Genomic DNA, 13,560 nt, shown 5'->3' with positions numbered 1-13,560 from the left:
AGTTCTTTTCCAACCTTGCTGATCCCTCGACTGTCCGACTCTGCGGCTCCAGGGGCTGGCGTCCCCCGGCCCGGCCCGTTTCCATGGCGACAGGCGGAGGAACCAGAGGAGGCGCCGCCCGCCCGGCTAGAGAGCCTCGCGCTGCTGGGGGCGGGGCCATGCAAATGAGGGACCCGGGTGACCTCACACGAGATGGCGGCCGGGCAGTGGCAGCAGCGACACTTGCCAGGACACAAGATGGCCGCAGGGCGGGGCCTGGCCGAAAGGGTGCGCATGCGCGGCGGCGCCGGGTGGCGGTGGAGCGGCGGGGCAGCGCCGGTACCGGACGCAGGTAGGAGGTGCCGGGGGGTGAGTGGCTCTCCCGCCACATCGCCGGCCCCGGTCCGTGTCTCTGTTTGCAGCGCCGTGGGGGTGGGGGATCCCCTGCCATCCAGTCAGGCAGTTCGGGTGGGATGGAAGAGACATACGCCCGCCTAGTGGGGCCGCCTGTGAGAGCTGGGGGGTTCCCCCCTTCCCCACAGTGGTAGAGCCCTAGCGCGGTCCTCCCCCCGTTACTCTGGACGGTCCCACCTTGGGCTCGGGGGGTGCGCGCCCTCCGTCGCTCCCTGCTGTCAGTGCCCGTAGGCGGGGGTCTCAGTCCTGGAGCGGGTCGGGATCTGAGTTCCGGGAAGGAGAGGTGGCCCTGCCTGGGGTGTGGAGTAGGGCTCTGGTGTTCTTGTCACACCTTCCCTTCACGTGGCAGCACAGCCCACTGCTGTGGAGCCTGCGGAAATGCCCAGCACGGGAGGGCGGCGGTGCCCCTGCCCAGCCACCCCTCTCTCTTCCCAGGCCAGCCAGGCCTCTCCCAGTGTGGGGGACCCTGCGGATGGAACGCTGGGGTGGCAACGCTGCTGGGGCATGTCCAAAGTCGCAGCATCCCCATCTCTGCCTCAATCCCAGGCATCGCCTGGCTCCCTGCATTCCTGTCCCACGTGTGGGACATCAGCAGGTGCAATTGGTGACCTGGTGCTGTGCTTGTCAGCCCCAATCGCAACGGGGTTCCCTGGTGGGCTCCTTCCAGCCCTTTGGTTCGCGGCGTGTGGCCTTGTGGCTGCTGCTGTGGCATCGGGGCGGGGGGGGGACTGTGGTTTGGGGAGGTTTGCACAGGTGGAGAGACACCTGTTGGGAACACAGAGGTGTGTGGCACGAACTCCTGGTGGCTGCACTTGGCAAAGTGGTAAAAAGTGCTTCTCACCTGGTGCTTCCCATGAAGTCTTAACAAAGAACAGGCAGAATCTGTGCAGTCGCTCTTGTAGCTTCTGAGATCCTGCTCTTGGGGATTGTTTTCAATGAGGGTTTCATATTTACTTCCAGATTTGTAATTTGAGGCCAGAGTTACCAGCTGATGGTTCCTATGCTAGTTTTGTGAGGTGCACTGCAGGATTAGCGTTTATATTGACAGTAAATGATGGGGAACCAGTTTTTTTTAGTACATCTAACACATTTCCCTTACACTGTAAAACAGTGAATTGTTTAGACATGGGATGCCATGTGTTGTTCAGCTAAAAGCCTTGCCAAGTTCCAAGGCTATGAGATCTACCCAGCCACCTCTATTAACAAACCTTGTGTTCTCGTTAGGAAGTGAGATCTGATTGAACGAGATTGCTCTGCAGGAACACAGCTCCACAGAAACTACCAGCTGGCTCCAGATGTTAATTGTCTGCATGGCAGTTGTGTTTACGTGTATGAACTCAGCAGGAGTGACGGAAGCACCTGGTGGAAGCACATGATTGCCTGTAACAAGAAGGGTGTTACTAAACCTCCCGATACACAATTATCACTGATTGTTGAATTGGTAAATAGTACTGGGAAACACCCTCGTAGCCTCTTCCAGGCATGTTTCCATGCCTGATCCAAGTGGTGTCAGAGTTTCAAAGGCTTCATTGCTTCACCCTGATACCAGGCTGCTGGGAATCTGCTGTTGGGGGGAGTGCCTTCATGTTTCACACAGGACTGTGTTGGGTGTTCCCTCAGGACTCCATCTGAGGAAATGTGAAGACAAACAGAGCCTTGGAGCTGTATTCACCTCTAAGAGGATGCACAGGATCAAAGTTTGGTGTAGTGTGTGTCTAGGAAGGAGCTTTCCTGGGATAGGAATAGGATTTTTAAAGAGTTTTTTTAAGTGGTGGCTCTTCCAGTTTCATTCAGTGAAATAGCTCTGTGGAGAGATTTCCCATCCTACTAACAGAATCCTGCCAGAATCCAATTAGCTTCATGGGGTGAGGACCCTCTGAGGTGTCTTATGACAGGTCACAGGGCACCAGCTTTTTCACAGGTACAGCCCAAGCCCAGCTTTCCTGTGAATCCAGCTGGACTCCCAGCATGCCAGTCCTGTCTGGCCATGACAAATGTCTGGAAATAGGGTCCTCTCTCAAGTGGCTTTTCCAGCTGGTGGGTGGATTTGTAGTGTGGCAGTGGCAGAAACACAGAGCTGGTGTATTTGGCTCTCTGCTAGTAAAACACCCCAAATCCAGGATGTGCAGCAGAGGCAGTGTAGTGACAGCTGACGCAAGCATAGCTGTATCCTGAAGTATTATTTGGGGTAGTCCAGTCTGCATTACCCACACAACAGAGAATGCATGTGAGAGTCATTCTGTTACTGTGGTCAGGGCTGCAGATGACTATTTCAGGTTCCTGAGTGGCAACTTCAGCATATAAAAATCATCTGGCCCTGCTTAAAAGGCTGGTTTGGGCCAAGATTCACATCTATGGCTCTGCTGCTAACTCAGTACAAGTGACTCCAGCTGTGGAAAGCTGGAGCTCAGCTTTGAAAGGCCAGATTACCATGGGACAGAAGGACTTGTGAATCCAGCTGTGAACTGGCTAGGAAGTTAGAGCAGATGTGTGAGAGCTGTGGTGTGTTTCCAGACGCTGCCATATGCCAGCACTCCGAAACAAAAGCAGTGCTTTCCTGGTAGCCAGTATTCAGTCATCCTTCTCAAGGAGATAAGATCTGCAGACGTCACTGGCAGGAGCCAGATGTCAAATGTGGAGGCGGAAGTTTCTTAAATAAAGACTCATTTCTTTCTAATTTACGAGCTTGTTGCTTTATGACTGTGTGTTAGAAGTTCAACATGAATGAATAGCTATTCCCTCCTGCAGCTCCTTTTCCCATTACTCCTTACAGCCTCATATTGAAATGTTGAAGAGTTCTGACATAGTCCATGAGTAATTCTTCATCTCAAGGAAAAGGTTATGAAAATACCAATGTGGCAAGCTTAAATAATGTAGTGCTTTGGGCATAGAAGCAAAATCTGCTTTTTACAGACATCTGTGATTTATTTATTTTTAACTGCACTTTTGCAGATGGGGAGAGGGAAAATATCTATAAAATGACCTAGCAACTATCCTATCAAAAGTGAAATCACTTACAAATATCAGCTGGCTGGAGGGGTTGCACATCTGTGAGGGAGTGATGAGGGAGAAGAAGGAAAGGAAGTAGAAGTTCACCCTCTTAGAGCAGCACTGTTGCATAGGAATGACAAAATGAGGTGTCTCTGGAAACTTCAGCAGCTGTAGTTTGTGCAACAGCTGCTCGGTGAAGCATCATTTGGATGAGGACTGTGAAGTGCAGCACTAAGGACTAAGCCCTGAGCAGGCTCTGCTTTCGAACAGGCTTTGGGTAGCAAAGGCAAGTCCAGCTTAAGAATTGCCCTTGTGGGCCACTCTGTGGGTCTGTCTCTCCCCATATTCCCACGGTAGCAACAGGAGATGCTGTTTAGGGGAGGGTATGTGAGCCTGGCCACCACCAGTGGCCTTTCCACTTACCCACCTCCAGCCTTGCCAACCCTCAGTTCAGAGGGGATTTCCCTGCCTGCTCACTTTAGTAGCTATTTGTGTACATCTCCTTTCCATAAATTTGTCTAATCCTTTGAACCTCTTGCCCATCTCTGTAACCTTTGGCAGCAGATGTCCGATGTTTACTACCTGCCAGGTAAAGAAGTATTTTTGTATACTTTAAACTGATTTCCTTCTAGTTACAATGAGTGCTCCCAAATCTTGTGTCCTGACAGGTCTACATTTATCTTCTGCTCTGCACATGGAACTGTAAACCTCAGTTATGTCCCCCTTCAGCCTTTCCTCTCTGCCTGAAGAGAGGGAAGCTCTCCACCTGTTTAGTCTTTCCTCAGAGGGCAGCTGCCTCTCGCCCTTGTATGCCTTAGTTGCCCTGCTTTGTGCTCCCTGATCTCTGTGTCGTGGGAAGTTTGTAGTGAGGTTAGATGTGCACACAGTGGTCAAGGTCTGGATACACTGAGGTTTCATATGGTGCAAAATGATGCTGTTCCCTTTTTCTCCATCGCATTCATGAGAGTGCCTGGCACTCTGGGGCCTTCATCTGCACTTGAGCCAGTTCTCCACTGAAGGCTCTTGATGAGAGACAGAGGACTTACCAGTGGGACAGTTGGCTTAGCTCTGCCTTCTTCTTAACCTTTATATTTAGACACTGAATCCTTTTCAGTTCTTGACCATACAAAATGCTATTTCCCCTTCAGGCTTGTCTGTCTTTAATTACACCTATAAAGTTCATTGTCTGGCTGAATTCCCCTGCAAGCATTGTCTTCCTTTGATCTGGCCCTGGGTTTTGGCATGGCAGGGATGCAGAATGGTGGCTTAGCTCCACAAGGGCTCTGCAGTTGAATCCAGTTAAGGTTTAGTGCTTTGGCTGGGAGTGAAGCCGATGTTCAATCTAGTGATGTAATTGATTGGAACAAATGCTGTTCCTGTTCTTTCTGAACTAGTTAGGAGGAATTCCTTGGCCTAGACAGAGCAGATTGTTATTTTTGCTCTTCTGATCTTGCCTAGAAGTGGTCAGACTCATGGCTTCAGGGAAATGCTGAATGGGACTGGCATTTCATCAGGTTTCATACCCAGACGTTTATTCTTCTACTTGATCTTCTGCTTGGACTTGCTGCAGCTGGTGTCTCAAGCCCGACAAGGCTGGCTGGCTTGCTGTGTAGATTCCCATTTCTTATATGCTGACTCTAATCCCACATTGCAAAGTCCCCACGATGTGTCTGACTAGGATTAGTGCAGACCCTGGAGGCCTGAATTGGAAGTGACTACCAGCCCCTTATCTTGCTTTTGACAGTGTCAAGAACATGACCTTGTTGTCAGCCTTCATGTATGTGCTGTGGACAGGCCTGCTTATGACAGTACAGGCTGGAGAAGCTGACTTGCACTGATTTAAGAACCCTTAACATCTTTCATAAGTGCCTCTGAAGAGGAGCCTGTCTGACCCAGGTGCAGTCAGGTGGGGCTGCCCACAGAAAGCAGTGTACATGTGCGAGATTGCATCACAGTTGTAATTTTCATTTGGCTAAAAATGTACACTGGTACCTAAAAACATCAGGGACCAGGTGTGTTTTCTGAAGGCTGCTTTGTTATTTACAGCTGTCCAGCTTGACTGCTCCTGTGACCTTGCCTTTAAAGAGCTGGACTAATGAGCTACTTGCTGGATAACAAAGAACATTACAGGGTAAAGGACAGGGTGTACTGCCGGGAGCACACAGCCTGGCCTCCGCTCAATGAAACAGCTTTAGTGCAGCAGACAGCTTCTAGTCTCTTAAATGCCCTCCAATCCACTTTTGAACAGCTCCTCAAAGCAATATGAATTCTGATCTCTGCAGGCAAAGATTTACCAATTAACTTGATTCAACTTTTACTTCGTTTAAGAAATCGCCTGGTTTCATTTTGTTTATTTTTTCTCTCCTGCAGGAGCAACAATGGACTGGCCCCAACAGAGATGTAGCAGGTGTTGGAAGAAGACATCTCACCTGAAATGGAGGTGACTGAAGGAGCTGAGCGCTGACTGCACCAACATGGGGACGCGACTGCTGGCTTGCCTTTTCCATTTGCCCACTGCAGTGATCTACGGGTCCCTGTCACTGTTTGTTTCCATTCTGCACAACGTATTCCTCCTGTACTACGTGGACACCTTTGTCTCTGTTTACAAGATTGATAAACTGTCCTTTTGGATAGGAGAGGTTAGTCTTTTCCATAAGTTTCTGCCCTCTTAAGTAAGAAATTCTGAAACCAAGCCTGCTCCTTGCTAGAAATGTTAGATATAATAGCAGTCTTCCCCTTTGGAGAGGGACTGAGGGAGCCTTCTATGTGCTAACTTGGGCTTTTCAGTTTTTTCCACTTATATAAAGGTAGAACAAGCTGGAATAGAAACCCTTTGTTTTTAAGACTGCCTTTCCTATGAGGATGTTAGTGTTTCACAGGCAGGGAGAACCACTGGCCTCACTGCCGGTAGCTCAAGACAGGGGAATTGTACCAGTGCTGGGGTAGTTCCTGCTGGGGGCTCACTATGCCAGCTTAGCATTTCTTGCTTCAGTGCCAGAACTGAGTCTGTGTGAGATCTGTCCTGTGGTTTGTTTCACTGTCTTGTTTTCTTTCCTAGACAGTGTTTCTGATCTGGAACAGCCTCAATGACCCTCTGTTTGGCTGGCTGAGTGACCGAGTGTTCCTTAGCACACAGCAGTAAGTGAAGTTCCTCTTCCAGCAGAGGCTGGGAAGTTTTTTATTCTCTGGGAAAGATGATGTGAAATTGGGAGCTTAAAAATGATGGCGTGGAAATGATTTCTGGTGCATAGAACTCTTAAATAATCCCTTTTCCTGGCATCTTTGAAGTTCATGAAGGTTGCTTCAGTACCTGGCTATATAGAGAAAGTCACGCACCTATTGGGTGAATGTGACCCTAACCCTCAACAATCATGAGTGGTGCAGACCCTAAAATGTGGGCATCTAACATCTCAAGCCCCTGTTATATGAGCAAGACTCTTAGTGGGGTGTTGGAGAGTGTCTGTACGTGGTGTGGGAGGCATGATGGGGCAAAGGACAGTTATTTCCACATGGAATGCCTCACACTGGTTCTTCTCAAACTCTGGGATGGGAACTGAGGAGAGCTCTGCATTGTTGGCCATTAGCATTTCTTGTGTATTTACATCAAGATTTTAATGGAAATCATGATGCGGCTTTCTGCAACTAGTAAAAACTCATTGAAATAATTTACATTGTGCTAAGTGTAGACAGTATAGCACTGTCAGGAAGAGATTTGCTCTGGAGAAAACGAATTGCTTTTCTTTATGCTTTTCAGCCTTCTTAAACCCATATTTTCAGTGTATTCACACATTAGCTGAGAAGGTGTCTGTTGTGGGTGCTTGTTACATGAGCAAAAGCTGTGTTTATGTCAGTGCCACTTGCATGACTTCCTTGGAAAGGAAGAATATGTGGTCATGCAGGGGTTTGTCCAGGTGTCTAAAATATTTTTTTTCCTTCTATTGCAGGCCAGGAGCAGAGATTTCCTCTCCTGAAGTGGTTCTGAAGAGGCTCAAAGCACTGAGCCACAATGGTCCCCTCTTTGCCATCTCTTTCCTGGCTTTCTGGGTTGCCTGGGCTCATCCTGGCATGCAGTTCCTTCTTTGCCTTTGCATGTACGACAGCTTCCTCACCATGGTCGACCTCCATCACAATGCCTTGCTTGCAGACCTGGCTGTTTCAGCAAAAGACAGGACTAGCCTCAACTTCTACTGTTCCCTCTTCAGTGCCATAGGCTCCCTCTCTGTCTTCATGTCCTATGCAGTGTGGAACAAGGAGGACTTCTTTTCCTTTCGTGTATTTTGTGTCCTGCTGGCCCTCTGCTCTGTCGTTGGTTTTACCCTGTCCACACAGCTGCTCCGTCAGCGTTTTCAGGCTGATGTGAAAGTGAAATGGGACCAGGAATCAACCCTAAAAGAGTAAGTGTCACCAGTTCTCAGCAGGGACAAAGGCCTGGCATAGATCTGCAGCAAGCTGAATGTGTGGGGAGATCTAGGATGAGGCAAACTTTTGTTAATCATCTGCAGTTCTTGTCTCTTGGTAGTTTCCAGGATCAGCTCTGTCACACTCACTCACAAAACTATCTTATGACACCCCTGGCCCAAACTGGAGGCAGGTCCCTGACCTGCTGTATGGCCATCCAGTGTTTGGAACATGAAATGAGTTAAAATCTAGAACACCCAGTGAGGCCTGTGAGTGGCAAAATGTCAGAAGCAGCTTACGAAAGCATTCCTGCTTGAGCATGAGACCACCTTGCTGCCCATTCCCTATGCAGCTGGACAAGTGGTCCTGCCTGGTTTGAGGAATTCATGGCTGCTTTTTTCCCCTCCTTTTCTTTTAGGCTGTACATTGAGAAATTCTCCATCCCCCAGGAGAAGAGGATCACCCTGGCAGAGTATCTCCAGCAGCTCTCCCGGCACCGCAACTTCCTCTGGTTTGTCTGCATGAATCTCATCCAGGTAGGCACAGCAGCGACACACTGTGATTGCTGTGATTCAGAGGATGAGCACTGGCTCTGGCTGTTTGACACAGTGATTCAGCAGTATGTGAGTTCCCCAGGAAGGGCAGAGATGTTTTCAGCACCCACTTGCTCTTGGAGCCTCCTGCACATGCTGACTGATTCAGCAACTGGTAGCCACTCTCCCTGCTTGTGACTGAGAATACTTCCTGAGCAAGCTGTGGAGTGCTCCTTCGTCTCTCTGCAGTGTAGGCTGGATTATGTGGGCTGGCTGAGCTCTGTGCAGCCCATCTGAGGTGCAGAAGTCACAGGGCCTGGCTGTTTCAGGAGCGCTTTTTGCTGGCGTGGGTGTCAGCACAGTCTCCTTCCCCTTTCCACTTTCCTGAGGCTCATGTCACTGTTTTCACTGTCCAGCTGGATGTACCTCTCAGCTGGCTTTGCCATTTCTGTTCTTCATCCTTTTCAATGATTACTACCAAATTTCAGCAGCCTGCCCAGCTTTATGTGCTGCAGTCCCTCAGGCAGGCTTTTGATGCTGGTCTGCATCTTTCTGTTCAAGTCTTGCTGCTGCCTCATCCATGTCCTTCAGCCAGCTGCCTGCTCCCTCCTACCATACCACTGTTTTCCCCCAGAGCCTCGTGGTCACTGCTGTCACCTGCTGGCCCTGCCTGCACCAGCAGCACTGTGCTGTGTGAGCTGAGCTTGGGCAGCAGGGCTGGCCCTGGGCACACAGTGGGTATGGCTGGGGGCGTTGCAGCTTTGCAATATTAGCTGCCAGTGCCAGACACTTCACAGCCTAGCTCTTGCTCTGCTGAAGTACTCCAGGCCCATCTTGCATGGTCCCTTGGCATGGGGCTTCTAGGACAACAGAGCCCAAAAGACTGTTAGCTTTTTCTGTTCTCTCTCCTTGCTCTTCCTGCTGACCAGCTCATCTGCATGCTGCCTTCACAGGTTTTTCACTGCCATTTTAACAGCAACTTCTTCCCTCTGTTCCTGGAGCACCTGCTGTCAGACCAGATCTCTGTTTCTACTGGATCATTCCTGCTTGGTGAGTCTCAGGTGGGACTGGAGGGAGCAACTGAGTTAGGTATGACCTGGCCTGAGTCTGGGTTTGCTCTTCCTAAACTCTGTCTAGGGAGGGGTGTGCTCCCATGCAGATCTCTGAGCTGTAAGATTCACACATACACACAGTCCACCTGGTTCCCTGGGGCCTCCCAGTTCTCCTTCCTGGCCACAGAAATAAACTGGAGCATTTTCTAGTAATGGCCAGCCTGGTGTGGTGGCCACCAGACTCCATGGAGGCTATAGCTTTGAGCATTAGAGGCTGCAGATAGTGCCTTCAGGATGCAGCAGGGAACACAGCCTGGAATTTAATTACTTTCCTTCTACAGCTTACGGACCGTTTCTAGGCTGCCACAGACCCGTGGGCAGCGGTCCTAGAGTTACCTTGGGAGGGTTCTATGCAGGCTGGGTCTGGCCAGGCAATTCTGTCCCTCTCATTTTGCCCCACGGCTGAGTTACATCCCCTGTGTGATACTGAGTAAGTCTTTTCTTCCTTCCTGCCCATTAGGCTGATGGGAGAAAGCCTCCCTCTGTAGGAAAGTATGTGCTGTGCCATGAAGCCACAGAGTAAATCTGCTGCAGCCTTCTGTATGTGTGTGGGGGCTGATCTGTATTGTGTCCTACAGTCTTACTGGCAATAGCCAGCCTTGTTCTCTCACTCAGTATCAGACCTGGGGGAATGGTGGAAACTGAAACTCCATCAAGCTGTCTGTGCCTCTGTCTCTGCTCAGGTGTTTCCTACATTGCCCCCCATCTCAACAACCTCTACTTCCTGTCGCTCTGCCGCCGCTGTGGGGTTTATGCTGTGGTGCGAGGACTCTTCTTCCTGAAGCTGGCTCTGAGTGTTGTCATGCTCCTGGCAGGACCTGATCAGGTGTATCTGCTCTGCATCTTCATTGCCAGGTAGGCAGGCAGCACTTGCTTCCCCTGCCTTCTGCCACCTGGGAAGCAAAACGATTTCTCCCTGTTTTAAGAAGGGTGGGAGGCAGGGAACAGTAGCCAGGGTAACACATAAGCCATGTGGTTTCCAGCTCTGACAGCATGTGGGTTGGGTCACTGTGGAATCCCACTGGCTATGAGGGAGGCAGCGACATGCAAGAGGGCACAAACCAGCTGGGCTGGCAGCACCGTGAAGCAGCCTTTCCCAGCTGCTGAGAGCTCCTGTCCTCCTCTGCAGCCCTCGGTGTGTGCTGCAGCTGCCCATTAGCCCCTGGCCTGCCATGTCGTGTCCCCAGGCCTGTCTGTGTGGCAGGTCAGAAATGATCCAAGGCATTGCTGCAGGGTACAAAGGCTTATTGCTAGTGATGTTCCCCTGCTGTAACCTGGGCTTCTGAAATTCTTATTTAAAGTGGGAGAAACCTTTATTACCCTCTCTCCATTTTCTCTGATCTCTCACCTACTCCCATAACTTCTTGATACCCCTAATCAGTGCTTTGCCTGTTGTTCTGCAGCAACCGTGTGTTCACAGAAGGCACCTGTAAGTTACTCAACCTGGTGGTCACCGACTTGGTGGACGAGGATCTAGTCCTGAACCGTAGGAAGCAGGCAGCCTCAGCCCTGCTCTTTGGGATGGTGGCTCTGGTCACCAAGCCAGGCCAGACCTTCGCCCCTCTGATCGGCACCTGGCTGCTCTGTGCATACACAGGTAAGGATGTTCCTGGGGAAAACAGCGGGGCAGGAGAGGGCAGAGCTGTGGGTTCAGTGTCCTGTCCCCTGGGTGGGTGCAGAATGCTCTTGCAGTTGCTAAGCTCTGCCTGGTCGCTGCATCTCCATGGCCAGTCACTCAGAGAGAATGGACAAGGGTCCATCCTCCCTGTCCCCAGTCTTGTCTCACAAGCTCTTCTCTGACACCAGGCCATGACATCTTCCAGCGCAACCCCCTGAGCAACATGGTGAGTGCCCAGCCAAAGCTGGAGTCTGCTGTGGCCTTGGAGCCAACTCTTCGCCAGGGCTGCTTTTACCTCCTCGTCTTTGTGCCCATCGTGTGTGCGCTGCTGCAGCTCCTCAGCTGGTCGCAGTTCAGCCTGCACGGGAAGCGGCTGCAGATGGTGAAGACTCAGCGGCAGAGCCTGACACAAGGCCAAGCACCAGAGGTCAAAACGATCTAGGAGTGTCCGAGTCCCCAGGGTGCTGCTGGTTCCAGGCTGGTGCTAGGGGGCAGGCGGCACACAGGGATGGTGGTTCGACTGAGAAATGCTGTGATGCCAATGTTTACTCATTCCAGGAGGTGGTCACTGGGGAAGGCAGAGAAGTTCAGCATGTGAGGGGCCTGGCATGGATCGCTTAGCCACAGAAGCAAGAACACTTTATCCCAGAGAGGAAAGAGCTGCTTGTTCTATCGAGGACGTGCTGGGTTGCAGTGTGTGCGAGAGGCAGACACGTTCCCAGTGTGCTCCTCTGCCCTGGGCATGGCCCTGGGGAGCCACAGCCTCTTTGGCTGAGCAGCAGGACTGCAGGGGGAGTTCTTCCTTGCTAGAGCCTTTGGGGAGTGGAGTGGGAGGCTCCTGAGGGACTAAGTGACCAAGGGGATGATTGCAGAACAGCAGGAGCAGGGATGAGAGGACTCCAAAGGCCTTTCCCAGTAACTGGTACAACCCTCCCACGTAACTGTGCTGCGGTTCTTGGACCAAATCCACTCTTAGGCATTTCTTGTTTCCAGGACAATATCCTGTGCAGCCAGAGTCTGCTGGCTGTGTTTTTTTTTATGCTGAAGTTCCCTCCTTTATGGTATTTACAGAGGGCCTTGTTTCCGTCCTGGGAAGGGTGCTGGGCTTGAACTGGGTTTAGAGCCTTGATCTGGGTCATCTCAGTGGGCACCCATTGCCTGTGATTATCCCTCCTCTCCCCTCCACAGCCCCTTCCAGTCAGTGCTGTCACACGGCTGTGCCATGAGCCCTTTCCCATACTGGCCAAGGTCAGGGAACCAACCCCTAACCCAGCTGATGGAGTGCCTCCCTGCCCAGGGCCATCCCAGGTGACCCAGTGAGGCAGCCTGGCACCCTCCCCTCTTGCAGAGTGCAGTCTGGAGGAGACACCAGAGGGTCTTCCTTTTGTGCCTTCAGTTCCTCTTTGGAGCCTGTCTGACACAATGCTGGGCAGTCACAGGGTTGGGATTTTACTGCTGTGGGGAGAGGCAGACACCTCAGCTCCTCTGCACTTGAACAGTGTCCCAGTTTGATGATCTCACCCGGCTGCCAAGACAGAGGTCCAAGGAGAGCAGGTGTTTTTGTCTCCTTGGTTTTGGCTGGGAGCAGATGGGACCGGAATCACCCAAGGGGTTTCGCAGGTGAGGGGGTATCTCCTCGATCCCTGTGATGTGTTTGGGAGCAGGCAGAAGGGATGTTCCCCAAAGTCTTGTGTCTGCTGCAGGAGGAGGAGGGTAGGCAGGCAGTTTCGAAGCTGTTGCACACTGAGGGATGTGGCTGGTTTTTTTTAGTGCCAGGTTCCCTCTGGGGTCTCAGCCTGCCAACCATCTTGCCTCAGGACACAGCTGCCTTCTGTCTTGGACCAAGACATTCCTGCCATGAGGCTTCTGTAGCTCTTGATGGTTCAATCATGAGTTATTTGTGCAACTTCTAACCAGGTTTGAGAATGATTGTTCATTTCATAAATTAAAGATGATCTTTTTCTGAACTGCTTGATTTTCTTCTAGCTGGCAGCTCTAAGCAGGCCAGATGCATGTGGTGCTGTGGGGACACAGCTGTGGGTGGGGAGACAAGGGCAGAGCTCCTCTCCCCACAACTGTGCACTGGGCCTTGGCTGTTTTTGCAAGGGGCAGAGGGGGACCCATGTGCTGGGGTGGGTCTCACCTGCCTTCTGGGGGGAGGTGTCACCCTTCTGCTTTGGAAGGGCCCAGGGTCAGGTCTGTCTGATGTTCCTACATCAGTGGCTGCTGAGGATAAGGCTGGGGCCAGTCACCGGACTGGGCACTGTGCCATTTTCCCCAAGGCCTGGCCGGGGAGCATGGCTTGACATGTTAGTTCTCCACCAGCACCCCGGGGGGCAGCAGCACTCCTCACAATGACAGTGGCATCATTGCCATCACCCCTGCTCAGCCCAGCCTGCCCTGGCCTTCTGTCTGCAGTGACACAGATCTCAGGGATAACGGTTGCAGAGCAGGGAGAGCAGCTTTGAACACCACTCCTAATTCAGCTCAAAAGGCCAGGCCAGGAAGGCAGTCC

General features: G+C 51.5%; 1 protein-coding gene across 2 annotated transcripts; it reads left to right on the top strand.

Moving 5' to 3' along the window:
- Positions 1–258: 258 nt before the first annotated feature.
- Positions 259–13,012, top strand: MFSD13A (major facilitator superfamily domain containing 13A). Of its 2 annotated transcripts, none has more exons than XM_071564286.1 (9): positions 259–331; positions 5,755–6,023; positions 6,443–6,522; positions 7,329–7,778; positions 8,201–8,318; positions 9,269–9,365; positions 10,111–10,282; positions 10,831–11,024; positions 11,234–13,012. In XM_071564286.1, the coding sequence occupies exons 2-9, from the start codon at positions 5,859–5,861 to the stop codon at positions 11,485–11,487; spliced, it is 1,530 nt and encodes a 509-aa protein (XP_071420387.1). In that variant the 5' UTR covers positions 259–331; positions 5,755–5,858; the 3' UTR covers positions 11,488–13,012. The 2 variants fall into 2 exon arrangements, with proteins under 2 accessions (XP_071420387.1, XP_071420388.1); XM_071564287.1 differs by lacking the exon at positions 259–331 and adding an exon at positions 5,528–5,666.
- The last annotated feature ends 548 nt before the right edge of the window (positions 13,013–13,560 follow it).

The sequence above is a fragment of the Pithys albifrons genome, chromosome 9 (genome assembly GCF_047495875.1).
Source record: "Pithys albifrons albifrons isolate INPA30051 chromosome 9, PitAlb_v1, whole genome shotgun sequence".
NCBI classification, from domain to species: domain Eukaryota; kingdom Metazoa; phylum Chordata; class Aves; order Passeriformes; family Thamnophilidae; genus Pithys; species Pithys albifrons.
The sequence above is the reverse complement of the archived record's forward strand: the minus strand, read 5'-3'. Positions and strand labels throughout refer to the sequence as shown.